The sequence below is a fragment of the Opisthocomus hoazin genome, chromosome 3, assembly GCF_030867145.1.
Source record: "Opisthocomus hoazin isolate bOpiHoa1 chromosome 3, bOpiHoa1.hap1, whole genome shotgun sequence".
Taxonomy (NCBI): Eukaryota; Metazoa; Chordata; class Aves; order Opisthocomiformes; family Opisthocomidae; genus Opisthocomus; species Opisthocomus hoazin.
The window spans coordinates 60,419,357-60,443,772 of NC_134416.1; the positions used below are offsets into that span (position 1 = coordinate 60,419,357).

At 38.6% G+C, this 24,416-nt stretch overlaps 1 protein-coding gene across 2 annotated transcripts in view; it reads right to left on the reverse strand.

Annotated features, from left to right (window-relative positions):
- The window catches only part of PIEZO2 (piezo type mechanosensitive ion channel component 2), a 330,086-nt gene that overhangs the window by 29,285 nt on the left and 276,385 nt on the right, over nt 1-24,416 (reverse strand). Inside the window, exons 31-39 of one of the 2 annotated variants that reach the window (XM_075416482.1) lie at nt 22,730-22,819; nt 20,015-20,136; nt 19,136-19,207; nt 15,183-15,286; nt 13,048-13,146; nt 10,586-10,697; nt 8,380-8,445; nt 4,948-5,114; nt 899-1,074 (exon numbers count right to left, since the gene is read on the reverse strand). In XM_075416482.1, coding sequence (XP_075272597.1) covers nt 899-1,074; nt 4,948-5,114; nt 8,380-8,445; nt 10,586-10,697; nt 13,048-13,146; nt 15,183-15,286; nt 19,136-19,207; nt 20,015-20,136; nt 22,730-22,819 — 1,008 coding nt within the window. The remainder of the gene's footprint in view (nt 1-898; nt 1,075-4,947; nt 5,115-8,379; nt 8,446-10,585; nt 10,698-13,047; nt 13,147-15,182; nt 15,287-19,135; nt 19,208-20,014; nt 20,137-22,729; nt 22,820-24,416) is intronic. The other variant, XM_075416483.1, reaches the window with a different exon arrangement.

The following is a 24,416-nucleotide window of genomic DNA, read 5'->3' on the forward strand; positions in this document are numbered from 1 at the left end:
GCTACCAAGTTTGCTGGGAGTCTCAAACACAATACGATACTGCCACACTTCAGAGAAGAACAGGAGACAGCAGAATAAAACGGATTATGAAACAGCTGGATTTCCAAAGCCCCCCCTTCTCCCCCTCATGTTGGACAATTTCTGCAGTCTCTTAAAAGTCAAGAACACCAGAGACACGGTGGGAACAGGCTGCCTCTGTAAGAGAAGGAAGTGAATGTGTGTGCCTCTATATGGATGGAGCAGCAGGAGCATGCAGTACTTCTGGCGAGGGACCTGACAGCATCTGTCTTCAGAAAAGAACGAGGAAGGTGCTTTTCCTGAACTAGTATGGGTATTTGATCCATGAACTGTGTAGCTCTGCTGGACTATAATCACAGCAGTTATTAGGAAATCGGGCTCTTCAGATGATCTTTTCCCTGTGTGTATGAGCGGGGGACTTCATTCTCTCAAATCCAGAATCTCCCTCAATGCAAAGCCTTTTTTGATTTGTGGAAAACAGACAACAATTTATTTTACAAAGACAAAATATTCACAATGAATGATCGTTCCCCAAACTCCACACCTGAGTTCCTAAAACAGTATCCCATAAGCATCCTCAGCAGGCTCTTCTCTTCCACTACATTTTAAAAGTCATCAACCACTGTCAATGACTCCTAATTCTACGTGAAACAGAAAGCAGTGGGGTAGCCATGCAGTGGAAAAGGAGTTAAGCCAACAACTGAGTCCACCACTATAAAGGAACAGTAAAATATAGCAGTTTTCACTGTTCAAATGACATCGATAAATCAAAAAGAGGATTCAGTATAGATTAGAAAGTTCATCAGTACTTCGAGATTATATAAGATTACGTTTACTGCATGATCCCTCTATCTTTCACAAAATAAAATTAAATCAATACCTGGACATACTGTCACGAGAAGCTGCTGAATCTAAACTATCCATTCGTTCAGATGCTTGCAAACCAGAAGCTTGACCAGCATTTTTTTCAATTGAGTCCAGTCCTGACTCCTTAGAAAGTTTCATCATGTGGTTCTGGTAATACATATGGATGCTCTCCCGTGTTGGAACGTTTCCCTGTAGAAGAGAGTAGAGGTAGAGGTACTTGGCAGGGGGGAGGTATATTCTTCGAGGAACTAGTTTCTTCTGTCACTTGGCAAGGAACAGATTAAGGACTGTGCAAACAGCTTGCTAGTAAATTATAACCTCCAGCCAGCAGTTCCTTTCTAGACCGCAAGTCAGATTCTGTCTTAAATTACCATGGTACAAAGTGTTGGGTTTTCAAGCAAAACTGGAACAATGAAAGTGGTTTCAGGCCACACATAGCCAACAAAACTCTACTGGGTGGACTGTGGAACATTCAGCATGAAAATGAGGTGTGGGCTGGGTCCACGACTCAACCTGTACTCCAGCAACTTTTAAGATATCTCTTTTAGATAGCTTCACTGACTCTAAGAACAATCATACATCTTATTAGTGGTCAATAGCAGCTTTTTTAAACAGAAAAAAAGAAACTGGTCATGTACAAACTGATCTAGATTTTCACTAGTGTCCCAAAATAAGAATTTACTCATGAGGTATGGATACAGTTGGAAAACCATGAAAAAAACACATGAAGACCTTCACTCCTTCTTTGTGAATTCAAGATCAAGCAAGTTCATGAAAGGATGGTTTTATTAACTGTCAGCATAGATCTGGGCAGAGAATCAAGTCTTTCTGGCTATGATATTGCAATCAGAATTCTAAAAGCATGTCATAAGAATAAAACTGAGAATTTTGTAGCTGTTCTTAGGTAGAAACACATTCAACTCATTCCACTAGCATTGACTTCAGAAGATACACTGAGAGAGAAGATTGCTATTCTTGAACAGTCATTTTTCTGACTTATAATGAAGCCTCATGCAAGGACTTTTTCCAGCTAAAATAATAAAAGTACTCTAAAATACTACCCATATTCCCTTTACTAAAATTATTAGTTACTATTATTTCAACTCTAGTCCTCTACACTGTCCCAAACATAAAATTTTCAAAATCTTCAGTTTTGTAAAAAAAAAATAAATCTCAAGAACAAAATCTGAAACTCAGGTTTTTAATTAGGTTTGCTTGTATACAAGATGTGTTGCAACTGCAGTAGTAAATGTTTGTGCTATTATGACAGCCTTCGTCTGAAATTATGGCTCATGGTACATTCTAACTCGACTGCAGGCCTCAGATAAAGGACAAGAGCTGTGACAGCAGAAGTGCCCCACAACTGATGGAGGACTCAATTTCAAGTTCTTCTGTAGCTGGAAAAGAGACCAAAGGAACTTCACACATCAGGTTAATTGTTCCCATCTCCACACTGGACAATGAAACATCATGAAAGAGCCTGCACGCACACACACAAGTCACCAGAATGGAAAAGACCAGGAGGAAGAAGCAAGAAGACATCCTTCAAGAAGTGAAAGTCATAAGGAAAAAGAAACAGGAATGAACTTTCTAGAGTTAAATGTAAAACTAGAGTTAAATGTAAATCTTCAGCAAATTAAATGTAAAGCTTCAGCAAATTAGACCAAGAGAGATGCTGAGGAATAACATGCCAAAAAAAAAACCTGTTAGCAAAAACTTTTGCAAGAATATCATAAGAATTAGCTGCCAGAAAGCCAGAGTATCAGCAGGTGATCGAGGCATAAGGATGTGTAAGGGAGTTATGGCAACAGGACAAGAAAAGACTTAAGTTTTGCATTCCTCTTTGCTGCAGAAAAAGTCACCGATGTTTCCAATGGAATAAATTGAAACCCATGGAATGACTGGAGTAATTATTTTACAAAAGGTAAGTCTGAGAATGGGACAATAAACTGAGCACTGAGTGGAAGGTGCTCACCTAAGAGCTCTGCAGGAACCAATGGATGAAACACTGACAGGGGAAGACAAGGTAACACCAATTCTTAAACATGGCTTCAGGAGTGATCCTGAGTGACCCTTGCAAGAAATTAGGTTGTCATGAAATAAAGCAGACTATATCTCTCGTACTAATCCTCCACTAAAAGACTGGAGACAAAGGGCACAAACAAATGATTTTTCTTTACAAAGGAAGAAGGTCACTGGTTCCCCCTAGGAGTTTTACTGTACAGTATATTCAGAAATAACCTGTGTAAGGAGGAAAACAGCGATATGATAAAGTTTGCAGGTGAAAAAAATTATCTGGGATATTCAAGTGTAAAGTTGCCTGAAGTAATACTGAAGAACTTGATAAAACTGAGTGACTTGATAGAAAATGGCAAGAAATGAAATGGAAAAAGTAACTTGAACTGTATATACATAATGACAGGCTTTATGTCAGCTTTTTTAGCCTTAAAGGTCTTGGACTCAGAGCGTATAGTCTTCTGAAAATAGGTAGCATTCAGTAAAATTAAAGGAGCTTGACTGTTAGATCTTACTAGGAAAGCAAAATAAAGCACATCATACTCCTGTATAAATCTGTGATTTACCCACATCTTGAAAACAGTCTTAATAAGGCCATATTAAAACTAGAAATTGTATGAAGAACAATAAAGATGGATGGATTCCATGTGAAGCGAGGCTAAAAAGAAAGGGACTTTTTAACTTGAAAGAGAATTACTGGGGAGAAGACCCCATTCAGATTTATACAATCAGGAATAGTAGAGGAAAACGGAATACATCTCTGATCTACAGGAGACCCCAAAATGATCAGGAAGTGGGTTTAAAATGAACAAGAGGAAGCACTCAAACACACCATATGGAATGACACTACAGAACTTCTTATTGTAGCGTCTTCAGGAAGCCAACTTTAAAAATAGATTAAAAAGATACTAGCCAAACTCCAAGAATATAGATTCCTTGGTAGTATTAAACATAATGATCCATATGCAAACCATCCATTGCCACAAGCTGGGACATATCCCAAAGAAGGATTTACTCCGGACACGCCATGTTTGTTTTGCTCTGTTTTGATTTGTTTTAAATTTATTTATTCGCTATTATTATTATCATTATCTGCTTACTATTGGACACCTTGGGAAATAACAGTAACTAAACACTAACACTGAAGCAGCCCTCTTTTCGTGCTCTGTGCCTCTTGGCCAGACTCGGTACAGATTCCCCCTGACCAGGAAAGTCTGCCTCGAACCTCCTGGGGTTGTGGACAGCCTGCTTACTGTCGGACGTCAGCAGTGGCCAAGTAGTACGGGGCTTTATGAAGACCAAGAGTACTAATGTGTTGTTGACCTTTTCAACCTATTCATCTCTGACACAGTCTGCAGCTTTTAACAAAAACTGGAAAGAACTAAAAGAGAGACTTCTATGCCAAGTTTCCAGAAATAGTTGGGTAGCTACCGACATATGTAAAAATACCTGTGCTTGAAATCAGAGCTTTATCCAATTTCAAGATATCATCTACTTGCATTTTAAAGACCCAAATACATTTCTAGTTACACTTTCAACATTAGTCTTTGATAATAATGGGTTTTACTAATATATAATTAGTTTGTGGAGGACCACATAGCTTAATTGCAAGTGAAGAAAATTATGCCTGTATGTTATCCGTCATTTCCAAGGCAAGCTGGTCTACAGATAGACTGAAATATGCAGGCTGAGGTAGGTTTTGAGCTGTTTAAAATGTCATGCCTTCTCCTTTCTACTTGTATCTATCCTGTCCCCTCAAAACCACACCTTGTCACAAGAGAGTTTCAGTCAAATCCTTATATCAACCTCTCAAAGAACTGTTTTTCCAATAATTTGTTTTGTGTCCAGATAATAAATCAAGTAATTTATTACATATATATTTACTAACCAGCAAGCAATGCAAGAGTCCAGACCTATTTCTAAAATGCACATATAAGTAAGATTTATATAATTTTTCTCCTTAACACAGTGATCTGAAAAGACAACCTTTCATTTTTCACTGAGCTGGAAATGGCATTAGCAGAGAAAAAAGATGAAAGGCGTTACCTTTTTAATCTCCCTGGTCAGCATACAGCGCTCAATTCTTAGCACAGTGGAGATATCGATGTGTTCTCTTGAGATGGAATTAAGCCAAGCTGTAAAACTGTCTAGGGTTGCCAGGAAAAGCACCCAAGTGAACTTCAAGATATTAAATATCCTCTTGATGATGTTATCTAAGGGAAAGGAAAAGCAACAGAGAGTTAATGAATGCAAATATCTTTCGTTGTATTTCTGCTTGGAGTTAGATTCATTTTTCCTTTATTGTCTAATAATAATAATAATCCAGTCTGTAAGACCCTGTCATAGCAAGGAATCTCTGAAGATGGCTGGAGGCCTTTTGGCTGTGTGGGCCATTTTCCTGCCTGTATGTCTAGGCTTATCATCTGGAATCCCTTTTCCACCCTGTAACTCCCTGGTTCTGCAATCGCTAGTCATATAAACAGTCCCTGATTTTAGAGAGATGCAAAATGAAACCCAAAGATTTGGGCTTCTCCTGAGGGCTATTCAACACCACCAGTTCCCGTGATCTCAACAGCTGCTGAGCCTCTTACCTGTCTATTTACTTGTGCACACCCTCTGCACAGAGTGTGCCTTTTGTGCTTGAACCTTGCTAGCTGAGTTTGAAAGTCTAACCTGCTTAAACAGTCTTTCAGTCTCTCCCAGTTTTCCCAACACCTAAACACATCTCTTTGCATCTACTGTTTCCAAAGCCTCTCTTTTTTTAAAATAGGCTGTACTGTGTCATTAGTGATCTCAGATCAGCTAGCCTAACTAGCTCAAATCATATCAGTAATTTATAAAACATTACTCTTGCACCATTTCGCCAAAGCAGTACACTCCTCATGAGTAAGGCTTATGGGTTTATAACAACAGTAGTAGCTTTATTTTGCTCAGTGCAGCTGTCTCAATTTAATGTCTCATTTCAGTAGTTCCTTTAGCATTAGCAACTGCATTTCTCACCCAAAAAAGCAGCACTTTCAGCTTATTTTTATTCTGCTTCCAAACATACATACCACACTACACTACAGTTCTTCCATAGTGCTGCACAAATGCTAAAAAATTTCCTTCGAACTAGCCAGTTCCAGAGCTAGTTTTTCCTGCTAGATTGCAAATCCCAGGTCACTAGCTATAAAGATCAATTTTAGAGTAACCAGCCCGAGAAATAATAGAAAACTGCCAATAATCTGCCATGCAGGGCCAAAATGTTTGAAGTAGACACTAAGGAGCCAACCTATGTGTTAAAGCATGATGTATTTAACAACCTCACTTCTTAGCTGCACCACAAGATGGCAAGCAAAACTTTGTGGAGTGCACACTTGTTCCTTACAAAGAATGCAAAGGCGAAGCTATAATAAAGCAAAAGATTTCCTATAGAGCAACCTGTATGTGCCTCTGGGTGTGCAGGCAGGCTTGTATGTACATACATGTGTAGAGAAACTAAGGAAAAAACCCATTAGTGATACATTCCTGTAAAGTGAATGCTGAAATGGCAGTATGTACCATTCACCTAAGCAATGCCATGGAACTGGTCCAATATCTCTGAATGTAAGAATATTTAGTCCCTTTCACCTGGTCATATAAATAGTTCAGCAATATTTTTCTGTTTTTTCCAGGCCTTTTCTATGTCATTTAGAATTGGAGATGTGTTATGATTTATAAACTTAAATTTTATTCATTCTTATTTCCACATGCAGGTCTTGGAGGTAAGGAAATCTTGCCATTGGAAATAAAATGTAAGGCTGCTTCTACTTCACGGAGCATTCATTTCCTTTGAATTCCAGATGTAATGCTATGAATAGGTTAAAAGAAAATGTAGCACTTATACACAGAAATATGCCACATATAAACGCTCTTTTTTAATCCACACTCGTCCTCTCTAGTATATAACTTCTGCTACTGACTTCAGGAGAATCGCAGCTCTCAGGCTAAAATTATCTTTAGCATTGCCCACCACTGGCATGCCATAGTCTCACCACAGTGCTTTGCCAAGCACTTCCAGTCTAATCTGAAAGGTCGTTTTTCTCTCTGGGACAGACGTAATTTAGCATACATTTTTAATGATGCTGTAGCTGTTCTGGCAGCTTCGCTGTTCTCCAAAACTTTTAAAAAATAATCTTTTGGGGTCGATTGCATCTAAACATCTTCAAAAAGGGAAACAAATATTTATTTTCTGCAGAGACTGTTATTCTGACTTAAAGGGTCAAATGCAGAGAAGGCTTCTCTCTGCCTGAGAGTGTGAGACAGGATTCGATCCAAGGTTAACAATAATACTAATGCTTCATAACAATTACTGTCTAATTTTTCCAACCATCTTATTTAACAAATTTTACTTAGAAATGGTGAAAGTATTTCAGTGAAAATATAAAGCATCTCCAATTGACTACTTCCAATATAAATTAATTATAAACCTCCTTCTCCTTCCCTAACTCCTGCGTACCACCAACAGTATTTCCCTAGAGATGTGTTTGAGTGATTCACTTCAGTGTTTAACACAGGTAACCACATCATCAGTAAGTAACAAATAAAAAAGCCCCCAAAACCCCACCAAAAAACCTCTATAGCAATGCAATTTTTTTATTTGAGACCACTGCTCTTGTGAGAAAGAAATGACATATCCCACATCCTTGTAACATCTTCTACCCTGTGGCTCACTCAGGAATACAATTCTAGCTGAAAGTGTGGGAATCAATTTTAAATAGAGAAGAAAAATAGCTTTTGAAGACAAAGTCTCACTCAAGATAAGCCGTGATGAAGACTTCATTAAGAGGAGAGTCTGTTTTCTTCTTTTACTCCAGATAGAAACAAAGAGCCAAGCTTAAATTTATGAACCATTACATTCCTTTGCAGGCAAATTTTCAATATAAGCACGACCTTGCAAACTGTTGGCATTTCTTCTGCTGTGCAGAGCATCCTTAACTCTGATTATGAATGAGAATGGGTAAGATAGGGAAAATCCCATTTTTTCGAGGAGATATTTGCACCTTCCTGAATGGGTGAGTACCAGACTTGGTACTAAAGCACACTGAAAAAACCACAAGGTCTTTCTGCTAATAATAATATTTCAGACATTCAAAATCAATGCAGTTTTTAACACAGGGCTGTATGTGACCAGGGCTGGAAGCTAAGCTAAGGTCTAAGTTGTTCTGTAGGGAAAATATACAGCAAGTGATCAAGTCTGAGCCTGCAAGTGTATTTACTAATGTGCATAGAGAATGAGTGCAGCAGCTAATACTCCAGGAGTGAAAGTTCTTATGCTCAGGACTTGTAAACCTGGAAGTTGGAAATCTGAAAGTAGTTAGGAAGTTCTCACTGCACAGGTTAGAATGGATTTTGCAGCTTTTACATAAGCCTGGGATCACTGCAATGCTGTCTCTGTGGCATGCCGTGACTAGGTCACAACTGCATTGCAACAGCTGAGAAGCCTTTCTGCCTTCATACCTGGTCCATCAGATTTCTTCTTGACAGGTTCCTCTTCACTGTCTTCACAGTCCGCATCAGTGCCACCTATTGAAAACAACGAGCGGAACAGTGAACATTACACCTATAGAAGTGGGGGTGTAAACGCCATTCAAGCTGGAAGCTGCCACAGTTACCAAGCAGTAGTGACTGGTTCCTCACCTACCACTATAACAGAAAGCAGAAATCCATTTCTAAAGGACTCAAGTGAGGGGACAACCCTGACAGCAAAGGTGTTCATGGACAACCACCCCTCTCTGGTAATTTGCAGTGGCATTTTCTTACTAGATAGGCTGCTGAGCAAGATCATTTGTTGACGTTGTCCTGGGTTTGGCCAGAACAGGGTTAATTTTCACTGGAATCCAGGAAGGGGCACAGCCGGGGGGTGGGGGCTGACCCCACCTGGCCAAACAGAGCCCGGTATTCCATACCATGTGACGTCACGCTGGGTTCCGATGGGGGGGGAGCGGCGCGGCGGGAAGGCACTCGCGGCTTGGGCGGGCGCAGTGCCGGTCCGGTTTCGGGAGAGCGGCTGTTCGTGGTACGGTTCGTGGTTGTGTTTTCTCCTTATTTGTATCGTTGTTGTTCCTGTTTTCCCTCTGTTTGCTGTTCTGTTAAACTGCCCTTATCCCGACCCACCAGTTTCTGCCTCTTTCTTTCCATTCTCCTCCGCACGCCGGCGGGGGGAGGGGCGGCCGCGTGGCGCTTTTGTTGCCGGCGGCAGCCGAAACCAAAACAGACGTAAACCCAGGCAATTTCTCAGTCACACAGCTTCCACCCTCAGCAGCCTCACCTCCCGCTCACTCACACTTAAGCTCATTTCTTAGGCTTCTGCAAAGGACAACTTCATCAGTGCTCAGATCTTCTGCTTCTGACCCAGCAAACCCAAACGAATTGAGTGGGACCTTCGGGTTGAAATGAAGCAGCAGAGTTGCTTTGAAATTACTACGTGCTTTTATTTAGGTCTGTAGCAGAAGAGTGACATAGAGTCGCTGGCAGAACTGAAAGACAGGCAAATGACTCTCCTTCTGTCTAATATCCAATAACTGCAGCTACAGTTTCAGTGGCAGCAGCCAAATTATAAAGCTCCCTCTTTTTGACAGGTGAAGACGCAAAATGGAGAAAAAGTCCAGCTGATTCAGTCAGAATGGGCCTCCCTCTTCCTCATCTATACTGACCAGAAAAACTTCTGAATTTCTGTTTTCTCTTCTTGTTTAAAAAGGAGCATAAGATGAAGATGTATGAACCACTTATAAACTGATTTTTTTCAGAGGTATGAATGATTTTACAGTGCCATAAAAACCCTATTAACATTTGAATGTTTTCCTTTTGCTACCTGTTGAATTCACTGTGAATTTAGGGGCTCATGGATATTTGGGTTCCTCAGTTAGTACAGCCTGGAAAGTGAAAAACATTTCTTGATATTCTTCCCCATGTATCAACTCAAGCTTTTTTAAGGAACAACATAGGAAATGTGGTAAAAAGCAGTAATATGTGGCTATTTCATCGATTTTTTCTTACAGCTCCATTTGAACTACAGCTCTTCAGGAACTTCCTCGTGAAACAGTTCTTCAACACAAAACATTAAGTCTGTCACATGCAAAACTTTCCCTGGGAATACACATGAATTTATCATCAAAATGGAGACTTTGAGCAACCCTAGAAAAACCTGGAGAGCAAGATAAACCTTTTTATGAGGTGAGGAAATGAAAGAGTAATGTCCTTGCTCTGCCTGATTCTGGCCAGAACACATGGCATTTCCACGCCCATATTCTGGAGAACTGCTGTTAACTACCAGGTTATTGGCTTTATAAAACTGTGCCTTTACAGGGTTATGGTTTTCCCTTGCAAGTACTCTACTTCCACAAATGTTTTCATACAGCTGATGTTTTCTGCAATGTGTTGAGTCTTCCTTTCTGGGAAAAGTTCTGGGTGTGTGTCTTGCAGCTCCATGGAAAACACATGTATCCCCTCTTCTCCCTTACCTCCCCCAGTGTGCATCGTGTCAAACTTAAAGACATAGCTATGGCCAGCCTTGTCATGGGCTGGGAGAGACAGCAGGCCATTTTTCCAGTTCCTAGCCAGAACTGAGAGCGCTTGCCCTCTCAAAGTCAGCTGCCTTTCACTACCAGGAACAACAGGCAAGTCTAGTTAACACCACGCTTTTTAAATCATAAAGTCTACCTACCATCCCCAGATCCTTTTCGCCTGCGCCTCTCCTCTTTGCCAAAGCTTTTCTTCTCTTTGCGCCTCTGTCGTAGTGCTGTTTTAGGGTCAGTAATCCAGGCCTGATAAACAAACTGGAAGGAACAAACCCATTTATTTCAAGGTTCTTCATGTTTTGAAAGTAAGCCATAGAATAAACCACAAGCGGGACTATATAGTTTGAGTAAACACATTCAGATCTGAAGGGCTAAGGAAATATTTTGAATCCCAAATCAAACACCTCCCCTGCAGATCTGTTGAGTTTTCATGTCCTATTTTTGCAAGCATAAAACCAAATGTGAAAACACTTGTGGGTGAACCAAGTTTCATTAGAACCCACAAACATTCATGCTCTGAACTCTGGGAATTAATACCCTGTTGTGCATAGGGGCTACTTCACCTGAATCTCTCCATCTAATTCTGTATTTCTACAGGCAAGATGCAGAGTAATGGAAACTTTAAAAGAAAGTGCTGCAATCAACTACCTAAAGCATCAAAAGATGCGATGATATCTCAGTACAGGTATTCGTGCTTGTATATTTTTCACTTTAGGTATTTTTTTTCTGCTCCGCAGATCCCCGTGGGACATTTACAGATTTGCTATTTATGCACAGTCCCAACCTGGCAGTCTGGAATTCCTCAAATTTCATCCTGATTTTGACAATGGCTCCCTTTGTTGCTTCAGATAAGTCGGTTATGAATCCTTCTGCTACTGTTTTTCCAGTTGTAAAATGAAGACAGTAATACTTACCTGTATATCAATAAAACTTTATGGGGCCAAATCCTGCTTACAGCACTCACTCAGATCAACAGTCTGTTGATCTGTGTGACTACATGAAGCATGGAATTGGCTCAAAATATTTATAAATGCTATAGCAGGGAAAAAAAAGCACAAGATGTGAAGGAAGGATACAAAAAAAGTAGTAACACTCATATCTTTTTTCCCCTATATGACATAAAACGTGAATAACAGAAACTAAACTAACAGCGCCTTCTCCACAGCTCTTTAGGACAAAAGATGTTCTTTTGTTCCTTCTTTGGTTTTCATTGAAAAATGGTAATCATCTTCAATTGGCACTGCAGTGTCTTCTCTTTCTAAGCAACACAGGTTGGTAACTGAGACAGAGCAGGGAAGCACACGGATACAGGCATGCGGGTAAAAACAAAGCACAGTAACAAAGCAGCTCTTTTAATTCACAAGAGAAACATGCAGACGACAGAAACACACATGTATCTCAGCGAAGCTGGAAATGCCCCTTAATGGAGAGAATGGTAAAATTTCTATGTGGTTTACTTATATTTTTAAAATTTACATACACAAATTACTTTAGAAATTAAAACAATTTTTTTTTAAACTGTCAAACTGACTTTAAATGAATTTAAAAGGGAAAAATACTTTGTTCTGTTTTGTCAATGTATACAATAATGGAGAGGAAATCATTTTGGTACTGTTGATAAGATAATCTCTCAAGGGCTGTACACTTATTTTTATGTCTGACTTGTTCAAAAGAAGCACCACACGAGAAAAATGTGTGGGATCAGAGGCATTGGTTTCTCTTTGCTTTGTAGTAGGCGGTGATCTAGGGGAATGGTGATACTTATATGCACTAATACTGTATTACTTACTGAAAGTCAGAAACTGTCAACATCTGCTGTTGAACAGTTAGCTGAGAAACTGTATGCTAGCCACAGTCATAGCACGAATAAAGAAATTAGAGGTAAAAGGCAGACTTAGAAGGAGGTAGAAGATTAGAATGAAGAAAGGGCATTTGATTAATAAGTTTAATGTAACTACTTATGCTAAGCAGTATTTTTAGAGCTGACCAAGTGCATGTATATATGTATTACTTTAGTTTTTTAACACTGGAGAAACCTGAAATCCAGTATCGTTTACGCTTTGGGGCTGGTACACTTAATCTGTAACGCTCACTCCTCACAAATATCATGTTACATATATGGAGTGTAAAATCACAAACAGTGCACAAAGATAGGAAATACTAAATGTATTCAAGGAGGACAAGAAAGAAGTTGGACAAATCTTTTTTATGACGATGAAGGCCAGGAAAGTAGAGCTAAAAAGGGTTTTGGAGCAGAACGTGTATTTTACAAACCTTTTACCAGCTTTCTGAGGTCACTTACCATGGTGTTCATAAGATACATGCAACTTGATGTGACCATCTTATATAGCAGTATCAGAAGAAAATTAGAATTTGGGTCTGCATTTTCTCTCTGGGGTTGCACTTAAAAAAGATAGATCACTTATCTTGCGCTTGACTGATCCAAAAGTATGAAATGTATTCCATTTACTAGGAATGAAGCTTTAGCTGTCATTATTCTTTTTAATCATTCATATAAGAGAAAAAATGCAGACAAGTATTGAGGCATGCATTACATCAGGAACTATGGGACGGGTCAAACAGTGAGCACTCGCAAAATGTCAAGTACCTTTGCTGCTTTGATTAAATACTGAAGAATAGTTTTGGGTAGTTTAATGACAGACTTTGGCAAGGCTAAAATTGCTGAAGCAAATTTCCCAATAGCTCTCTACAAAGAAGGACAAAGCAAGAGCAATTAGTAGAAAACAGAAAATATTAATGAAAAGTATCTACAGAGTGATTGCACCTAGATTATTAAGAACAAATTTACATTAATAGATCATTTGTGATGTTCACAATAAAATTTCAGTGAGATGATTCTTAATTGACTGCATTCTGTAATAAATAAAATCACCGAGTTAATGCTTGAAGTAACTATTGCAGACAATTTATACTTAAAGAAAAATCAACCATTAAATACAATTCTTTATCAGGCTCTACAACAAACAAGTTAACTTTGGTAGTATTTTTATTAAGACCATGTGCATGGTGATGGAAGGTGAGTAAGGTGTGATGATCAAATGATGAATAATCTTTTCATAAACAAGAACAATTTCCTGTTCTATACAACGCCCCTTTCTACATAAAGCCATCCAACATCTTCATGTTGCACATACTGCAGAACTGGCCACCTATACAGAATGTCTGGCCAGAATTTTGAAATAAAGACCAGATTCTCAAGCCTCAGATTAGTATCTTCAGGACTGAGCTTTAAAAAATAAGACCAAACAAACAAAACCCCCAAAACCCAGAGCAAATGAAGAATCTTATTAGCTTCTGACCTCAGGTTTAGAACTCTTTAAAATCTCAGTGCTTGACACCAGCACATCTGAACAAAGTGTTGTCACCAATTTTTTAAAAAAATCAGGAGAAACAAGAATGCAAACTTTCCTCTACATCTGCATGAAAACCAGAAAGAAAAATGACCTAGAAATTCATGAGCCATTTTTATGGTCCAAGGTGAGCTAAATGCAAAATATACAAAAAAAAAAAAAGTGTAAATAGTGGAAAATAAAACTTTTCACTTTATTTTTCATCCAGATTTGTTTGCCCTTTTTAAGGTCACGAAAAAAAATCTTCCATGTTATTACCATGCAGGCAGTTTAACAAATGTAATCAGTTGGTAATTGAATGTAAGTATATAAGCTGAAGGCACATTGTATCAATGAATTCAGTAAAATATGTCTTTTTGTAATTCAGTAATGTAGTACGGGAAGCTTACTTTGAAAGCTATTAGCATAAAGAATAAAAGAGCACAGAGGCAGTTGTTTGCTCTCACTTGGGCTGGGCTTTCAGTGATGACCAGTTCTGCAGTGATGTGAGCTTGCATCTGGATGGGAATACTCGTGCAAAAAGCTACCTGTTTACTTAAGCTTTTTAAAGTTACAGACCTGAAAAAGTTCTGTAGTATTTCTGAAAATTCTTCAACAAGTAGAACTTTAATCCTATGAAGATTAAAGCAATCCTATATGCAGGAGTATTTCACTAACTTGACACAAGTCCTTCAGTTAAGCCAGTGGATTCAATGCCTGGTACTGTCTAACATCAGCCAGTCTCTGTGTAGGAACCCAGCTAGGCAACTTCAGCTATCTTTTTAACAGTACAATATCCTCTTACTCCAACACAGTCTGTCACTTAAAATGCAAACATATTAATAAAAATTATCCTGAAAAAGAAAGGAGAGAAAGTGATGTGGTCTCCTTTTGTGATTTTAAATGTCAGGCTCTTTATAACCCAAGGATATATATCTCTGGTCTGCTACGACCAATAGTTTTTTTTTATTATGTACTCTTTTCCATGAAAAGTCGCTTATTTTGGGGATCATTTCTTCATGGAATGGTAACATCTACTCAAAACCAGAAAACCACTAAAGCATTCTACAGCAGTGCCAGAGGCAAGTCAGCTTCCTTGCTTGTCTTTATTGCAACGCAGAAAAAATACAGCTTAGATTCTTAATCTTTGTTTTTCTGTTTTTGTTTTCCTCAAGCACAAGTGAATGAAGACACAATTTCACTATAGTTCCTGTAGGAATTTGGAAATGCTTAAAGCAGGCAAGTGTGCATTTTGAATTGGCAAGAAATTTCATTTCCAATACTTTTCAGGTCTACTTTAGAAGTATTGGCTGCTTTACCATATGTGCCTGTGTTATGAGAGGCCTATGTTTTTTTCCAGATGTCAGCTAGAAAGCAAATTACCATAAAGTACCTGAAATGCAGATTTTTTTCGAGGCTCTTCCTCTTCTTTTTTCTCCTCTTCCTCTTCTTCTTCACTATCCGTCTCAAACAAATAATAATTTCCACTTCTGACCACTAAGTGAAACAAAACATTTTCTTATTTTTCTGAAAAGTTCTGTTCTCACCTGCCCCAAGACCTATGAACAGCCAGCCAGTCATTTAAAAATTCATAACCAGGAGAGGTGAAAACAGAGAAGACGCAAGAGATGAAAAGGTCTCAGGCAATATATTTGATGGAAAACATCAACATGAGAAGAAAATGTAAAGAAAAATCTTGAAGTATATCAAGTGACTAGGTTACATTTTTTAGAAAAAAATAGCAGTTATATCTAAATTAATTGGGAACTGATGGTTATTTGAGGGAGTAAAAAAAAGCCCAGCAGGTAAGTAAATGAATTTATAGAAACAGTACCACTGGACAAAAAATACAGAACTTCTCTTTAAAATGCTGAGGCATCCTTTAAACTTCGGAATGGGATGGTATTAGTTAATGCTTGCTTCAAACATTTAAGCTTTGACGAGGTAATGGAAACCCTTGGTTTGTTTAAAACAAATCACTTGGATTCTATTAACATGATCACAAATGAGTTTCAATTTTTTGCCCATGGATTCAGAAAGATTCTGAAACCTTGATACAGTAAAGATGCACAGTGAATAAGCTAGGCCTTATATCCTTGAACAGAAGCAATGTTTTTATTTCTCAGATGGTAACAGGCCTACATGAACGAACAAGGGAAACAAAAGAAATTAAAAATAAGATAGTGAGCAAGAGAAAAATCAAAATCACAGCATTACATTCAGCAGTGAAAACTGGTAAATAATTTTGACACTTAAGCTGAAATATTTAAAGGAACAGTTACTTAGATGAAATGTCACACAATCTGGATATATGGAGCGATACATATTTATATTGAAAATTATTTTTAACCCTCATTATAGGTTTCTGAAAAAGTAACAATTGCTTTAATTCAATCATACCTTGAATTCTACACAGATCCTCTGTGCACAGATGACCACACGTAACTACCATGGAAACCTCAGAGTAAGCACACTGCGAAATTTGCCAGAACTCTATTGGCTCGTAACTTCAGCATCTAAAACTCCCTCACAGAGGGAATTTTGTGCCTCGTGCCTAGTTATGACTTTCAACATCAATGAGCATCCTGCAGAGGGACAAAGAGTCCACTTCAGCTGTTCTAATTGCTGAACTGAGGTGAAAAGAAAGTTTGGACATTTCTTGGATCGAGCAAATTAATTATTTGGTACAGGGCCTTCTAAGAATGCCAATTTAAAATGCATTAAAGACATGAATGCATTTTAAGAGCCAGTAGTCTGCAGTTCTCTTTCATAAAAATGTATCTTGTAGTCAGCAGCAGAAATTGTCCACACAGAAGATCAGCAGCATAAGGTCTGACATCTAGGGGAAACCTCTACTGCAGTGCAGTTGCTTAAAGGCTCAGAGTAGCAGCTGGTCAGACTTGGAACGCCTGAGCTGGCAGAAAACAAATCTTCGATGATCTCCCTCTAAAATTTTTAGGTTAAAGTGTATCTGATGGGACACTATAATGTAGCAGTTACGTCTCTTCTACAGCTAAAGAGGGAGGTATGATTGAATAGCAATAATGCATTCTTGCATACATCAAAATGGAGTAAGAAGTGTGTTAGTCACCTACAGAGACCACTAAAGAGACCAAATTTTACTAGTAAGAGAATTCATGGCCAGACTGGACTTGGGGGACCCCTCTCCTACTGGAAAATGTGACTTTCTCCTACTGAGAAAAGGGACTTGCAGGTTTTTCTTGTGGGATGACATGGAGGAGGCAGAAGGGGAGCCATGGAGAAGAAGTCAGCATAATCTCATAATCTGCTCGTGCCCAGAAGGAAAGAGCTCCCCAGGACAGCTGTGAGCACCATCTTTTGTGCTACTTCAGACATGACTCTGTGCCCCAGGAGAAGCTGAGACCTCGAAGCATGTGGCCCTAACTCCTGCTGATCTTTGCGGGGCTCCGTAAGTAATCCATGAGCACAGGAGGAAGCATATCTCCCTGCAAGGGAGAGTTAAGTGAGCGTCAGTGAGGAAACCCTCACTGATGTTTCCTATCTGTTCTACTCCGACTCAAATTCCTGACTGTATTTTAATTCCTATGATAGACAAAATAAGGTATCTTTCTATATAATAAAATTATAACAAGTGGTATAAAAATAACAATAAAAATCTAAATTAATCATCAGAATTGGCATAAGCTTCAATCTCGAACGCCTTCAATATATATATAGAGAGAGCCACAGCCACAAAGCCATATACTGAGATGAACAGCCATGTGCAGCAGAATGCTGCAGTTACAGCACAGTGTTCCAAAAAGGATAGATGGGGAATATCACTCTATTTCCAGTTTGTATGCATCTGAACACCTACTGTCAGTGCCGTGTTTCAGTGAGCGTGGATGCAAGCCACACGGCAGGCAACCACTGTTTGCAGGATCAGGGTCTGTGATGTTTCTCACAAGGTTTTGCATTATTGCAGTAAATAACTTCAAGAATGCTCACTGTTTAAGTACCAAAATGCAAGTTGCCACCTAAGAATACTACATAATGAGGGTGAAATAAGTAAAAGCCGAAGTCAATGTCTCTCTGAGCAGTTGTTCTTATTACAAAACCAGTGGTGAATAAACAAGAGACCATATCCCATTCCTTCAAAATCACCACAGCTTGAAATTCTACAGTAAAAACTCAAAAATTATAGTTTCAGTCTGTTTTTTTGTCGTTGTTCTTAATGAAGCTACAGGGCAAGCAGTTTATTTTCATAAGACTTTTGAAAAGGGATAGGTCTCTCTAAAGTGGCAGTGTGCCCTTTAGAAAAAAAAAATAGAGGCACAGTTTACTTGTGACTTGATAGAAATAAGCATATGAGATTCTGTTAAATGCTGTTGGCAAATATATAGGCTGGAGTTATAAACAAATATACACAGGTAAATGAAGCAGTATGTAGATGTGTAAAAGTATTACTTGGAGTAACTCTTTTAAACTAAATGACCAGGCGCAATATAGACATTCATATTTAACTCTGATCAGTGCTATATACTTGAATATTTTCTAAATCTTCAGAGGTTATTAAATATCTCATGTCTGATTTCCTTCAACAAAGATCCGATAGAAGGATATGATTTGAGATCGCAGTCTACTCAATTTTCTTGTTTTACCCAGTCCATAATGTAGGGAAGAACTCTATCGTATGCCTCGACAGGGCTACAAGCAAACTAAAATATCATAATGCAACAATGATATGAGTGATACAGACTAATTATTTCTTTTACACAAGGCTGAATGTATTTTTACTCTCAGGTGAACACAAAAAAATGGAAATAACAAAACAATTGGCATCAACAGTACATTAAAGTGTGATCAGACATATTCATCTGATCTCTACACAGTCTAGTCCTGGGAACAGTCTTGCTGCCTTACTGTGATACTCAGATTTCTACAGCTGACAGTAGAATGACTGATGAACCATAAAAAAAGATGTATGATGTGTGTATATGAAAAAGAAATTATGACTAATCTTAGAACGCATTGGCAAACCCTCACCTTCCAATTTTTAAATATACTGTACTTTGCAGTAGGGGGGAGTTGAGACTTTTGAGGCCAAAATAATTCGTTTTGGCACATGTTTATCTGATATTTTTCTAAGAATGCCCGAAGTATCATGAGCTAGCTATGCTTCTAACGCACAGAAGTTCAAACTATGGTTAAACTCACTCCTTGAAGATTTGGAAGTAGAAATCATTTGTTGAAAAAAACAAGCCTTCTATCAAGTCACAATCATAAAATCAGGCATAAATCAAACAGGTCATGGGAATGCCTTCATTCTGGTCAAGGATATAAGGGTTAAATCCACATATTTGTAAGATGATTGAGAAAACCTACTGGAAGCATGATCAACCCAAGGCCGCCACCACAGCTTTTTTTTGCCCTTGGCTTTCTCTTTGTCTGCTTCTCCTAAAATAAAATATGTCCAAATATTAATTTTACAAAATGAGAAACATGTTTCTTACACTGCTTAATAATTTTTAATTTCTCTCAAAAGAGCTAAAATTTCATGAGCATATCAGATGTTAGATCTACTTGATATATTTAATATTAAAATCACTCAGAAGCATGATCACTGAGCAGAAATACTCTGGTTTATGCAGCAGTTAAAACAGCATTCTACTCTAAAACAGCTAAAAAGTTCAGTTTTAAAACATACAGTCACAGCTGACTGTAATTTCAAGAAGAAAATATTTTCCCTCCTCTCAAATCCCCTTACATTTCAGGCTCCAAAAATTTTAAATCCAGTAAGTGCTGATCCCAAGTCAGTGCTGGAAATATGGCACTAGACAGATATCATTTTATCTGTTCTCATGTCTAAAACAGCATTTAAAAATATACAAATATTTCAGCGACTGAGAAAACCTCACAGTATCCAGAAAATGCTGCTGGAAAAATGTGAATGCTACCTATTAGTAACGCTGTGGTTTATAGATAATTACTTTGTTCAAAACAAACTTCTGCTGCTGTTCAGCTCTTTGCCAACAACCTGAAGTTAACCAAAAGTAACCTCAAAGAAAACAATTTTTTCTAAACCTTCTTACAGCACAAAATCCCAAATTTTTTTGGCTGAATCAAGCTCCTAATTGATACTCAGCTGACTACCTTGTTAAGTGATGACAGTTTTGAAGAACAATTTATCACTTGTCCAACTATAAGGTCTATTAGGTATTTAGCGCTCAACTGCAGTTATGGTACAACAACAGCTAATGGTACCTTCATCATCTTCTTCAGAAACCTTCTGAATCTCCGGCCCCTCCGAGGACTCCTGGGTCATGCTTAGCATCCTCTCTTTACCCTTTTTATATTTTTGCTGCCTGGCTTTGATGCGATCCATTCTAGCAAAAAGAAGAATCTTACTAGATTCAGGTCTTCACCCTTTTTGACCCACCCTGAAAAACAAGTGTTAAACACATCCACACACACACACACTCTCTCCAACATTTCTGAAGGAAATACCCATTCCACATTGTCATGAATCCTGCCCTTAAACATAATGAGTTAAACGGCTCTGAAGGGGCTGGGTGAAAGTGTCAAGCCTAGATGTTCGCTCACTGGTCAGTGAGAGCTGGGTTGCCTGCTATCACATGACTGTTTTACCTACTCCCCCTCAACTGTATTAGTATCATTTAAAAAGTAAAGAATTGCTGTCAGGTGCTACAACACAGCAAACGAAGCTCTGAGAAAAAAAAGGACTTCTGCCTAATGCAGTGGTTTTCCTGAAACTTGCCACTTGCCACAGGGATGTGGCTGTTCCTGAACTATTTGTGCTACATCTTCACCCCTTAAGCTCTTCTTTGTCCCACATATCTGAAAATACAGAAGACTGTAAATTGGTTCAGTTCTGGCCAGATGTAGGCAAGCCTTCAATTCTCCTTCTCACAATCCTGTAAAGTTATTACAATCTAGTATTTTAAGACTTAAGTTTTCATGATCTAAAAATAGTAGTAAAAGAAAATTGAAATCAACAGAAATAAGTTCTTTCAATACAACTGGATTAGAACCAAATGATTCACTAATTTTAGTGATCAAAATGCACTTAAATACTTTTATTAATCTGTCCATTTGTTAGGGACAAACCACCCACTAGAGAGGGGAATACGCTTTCATCTCAGCTAGCTGCTGTTACTAAGTAGGTGGTTAGATTTCCTTCTCTATCATTCGTCTGCTGCTGAAGTTATGCTGTGTCAGTCAGGACAACTTGGTTGTTCAAAACTCATGGCTGTGCTGACAGTTCTCTTCATCCTAACCAGCCTAAACTATACGAAGTACTGATGAACAATATAGAATGAAAGAAAACAAGCACCCTCTATTGCTGAAGTCAGACATCCTGCAAATATAAACTAGTAATTTTCAGAGAAACACAGATTAGCTTTGGCGTTATTGCAAGCAGTATCATCTCCTTGATCTCAAACTCGGCAGAATTAACAGAAGGGAATGATTTCCAGGACAGGCACATCCTGTCAATTGGAATAAGACTGATTCAAGTGCAGAACAGCATCCACAAGAGCCCAACACATCATCTGCTGGGAAACCCCAGGCTTGCAGATAGGGAGCACGATCTCTGCAGCCTCTGATGCTTCTTCAGTTATGCAGGTGTGGAAGAAGCTGTCAGGAGTGGGTTTTGACATCTGGTCAGGAAGCAGTTACAGCTTTTCATGCATGGTAGTGGAGGAGCTTTGAAAACTTTCTGCAGTTGCTAAAGAAGCATACTGGCTGCACCCACTAGAAAGCGGAGTGGCTTATTTGCTGTATAAAGAGAAAGCTCTACAGGCCAGTTAAGTTGAATGCAAACATTTTCAGTGAAGGTAAACATACATATTTGCACTCAAACACTAGAGAAGGAACCGCAAATGAAACTGAAGCACAAGGCATCCAGCAAATTTTACCAGGAATACATATATACAGAACAAAGCCCTAATAATGGTAAAGTCAATGAGAATATTGCCCTCCATCGTAGCAGGGCCAGGATCCTAGTCAACTTCCTCAGCACATAGTGATTTCAGGCTATTTAGGTGGCTCTTAACTATAGCCTCCCTAATGAGGCCCCTTGCTGTTCCAGTTTCTGTTTGTTGTTTGGGTTTTTTTTAACCCAGATGCTGTGTCTCAGTCTCCTATTTTCTAACCATCTAGGCTTGCACCTTCAGGTGAGGCAGGGTTAATGTGGCACTTCTTATTAGTAATCTCCCTACTCTTTTCATGAGCTTCATAAGGGATTTTCATTTGACTGTCCTACTCTTCTGAGACATGGGCAGAGACAAACTGAAAGAACAGCAGGATAATTAGTGGAAGGAAACAAAGAGGAAAAAAAACAGATTTTTTTTTCCATATTTCATCTGCATTGCATGCATTCATGCTACATGAAATACGATAACCTAAAACTACAACCGAGCTGAAACTCTAACGGAGAAAAAAAATACAGCACAGATACAGATCAACTCTTTTAAAGAGAAGACTATCTGGCCATGCTGATACAATATTCAGGTGTGGAATAGTTAAAAGCTGATCATCTTAACCTGTCATCAGAAGAACCTTTAGAATAAGCAGGAAGGTTCGTATCTTCTCTCTTGATTTATAGGAAACATCTGCTTCCACTACAATTTCAGGATCACTGAGGAGCAGATAAGTCAGTACATTCTACTCTGATTCTTTATGTTCACCTCAGAAACTTTGGTCCTAGAAATGTAATTCTGTGTTTAAATGGAAGCGTAGATTCTGCAGTACGTTGTCTTTTTGGAAAGGCTGACTCTAAAACTACATAATATTGGAATACCCTGAAGTCCCAGAGAGAAATTTTTGTAATTGCAAAATCATACTTCAAAACCTAATCAGCATTTCTGTAAAAGAAGGCGCTAGATAAATACCAACAATCAGTGAAATACATGCGTGTGTATGTATGTGTATATATATAAATGTATGTTAAATACATACTGTCTTTTCAGTTGATCCATTGATTTTTTTTCCTCTTCAATTCTTGCCTTTACTGCCTTGACAATTGTAGCCTGGAAAAGCTCAGCACCCCTGCAGCAGCAATGGGAGCAGAAGAAATGAAAAAAGGAGAGGAAACATTCAACGTTACCAAGTCTCCCGTATGCCAGCTAATCACAGAGAACTCTGTGTTCCCTCTGTACATGACTTCATCTGCATAAAACAAAACTGATCCAAGACCTGAAAGAAATTATCAGTTACTGCAGAATACTAGCCTGTTTACAGTCAATCATTTCAAGATCGGGGGGAAACGCTGTGATCTCTACTCAGCCTCTAAGTTCCTCTAGCAGCTGTTCAAGGAATTAAGTTTCTAGCTTTTACCCTCTGAACACTACAGTGCTTTCAATCTGATGACACAAATCCTTGAGCAAGTTTCTGGTGTACCAAAAGAACACAGCTTCTAACTCCATTTCACGAGAAATGTAATTGACTCATTGATTTGGATGTCCATATCACATGTCTTGGCCATTCTTCCTTATTCACTCATCAGCTCTTGAAGACTCTCAAAGAGCCTCAAGTCTCTCTCAAAGAAGGAGCCTAGATTTAAAGCCTTTATTTTGTCAAGAATTCAGTAAGAACAGCTATAGTTTCAGAAATCTACTTCTAATTTATTTTTCAGCCATGTTTTCTGTGAGATTAATCATTCTTCCATGTAATATGCAGGATAACCACGACTGCATTTTTTTCAAAGGAATACAATCAAGACTGGCCAACATTATTGTCCCAAAGTATGCTAAAATACAACAAGGAAGGACATGTTCTTCTTAGCAACTTGATCACTCCTAAATTCTATGGACTATTGAAAACTGTCACTGGATCCTCAGTGCTATTGTTTGAATCACAATTTAACCTCTTAGGTGAGGTATTTGTATTTCACAATATTAACTTTAACTAGAAGACAGGCTCAGACCATGCTGTCTGAATCAAAACCTGACCTTCTCCATTGTCCTTGTAAATGCAAAGCTTGGATTTTAGCAAGGCAAGCAGCTAACTAAAAAAAATAATTATATCACTACATTTATATCACCCTCCTTTCTGTAACATCTCAGCACTTCCTGGTCATTAATACACTCATCTTTACAAAGCTCCTGACATAGGCCAGTATGTCTCCATTTTTGCTGCAGGAGAACTCAAGCCTGAGTAGGTTCAATAACTTACCAAAAGACACAAAGCTGGAAGTAAGAACCAAACATGTTTCTTTCAACCCAGCCCAGTGCCATTTACATGGGCCTGCTCCTTCCTTCTGGATGCAAACTTTCCAATTTAGAAGGCATTTTGATACCCAAGACTTTGCTTTGTGCTGTTTTCACTGTGAACACAGTGTACAAAAAAAGCTGCAAAAAGGTGGTATCCAGCAATCTTGGGCATCAGCAGTGAAATTCACCGTGGAGCAAAAGTCTGAGAGAGACAATATGGGACTGAGGTATAGATCTTTTGGTAGTTCTGTTTACAGTGGTGAATTTTGTTCAGTATGGGCAGCTAAACATGTCCCCTTTTAAAGAAATATCTGCAGGGGAAGGAAGAGGAAGATAAAAGAGACTTCCTTTCAGGCCATGCAAGCCAAATTTTGCCCACAAACACAGACAGAAATCAATGCGCACATGTTTTTCCAGAAGAAAAATTGCCGTGA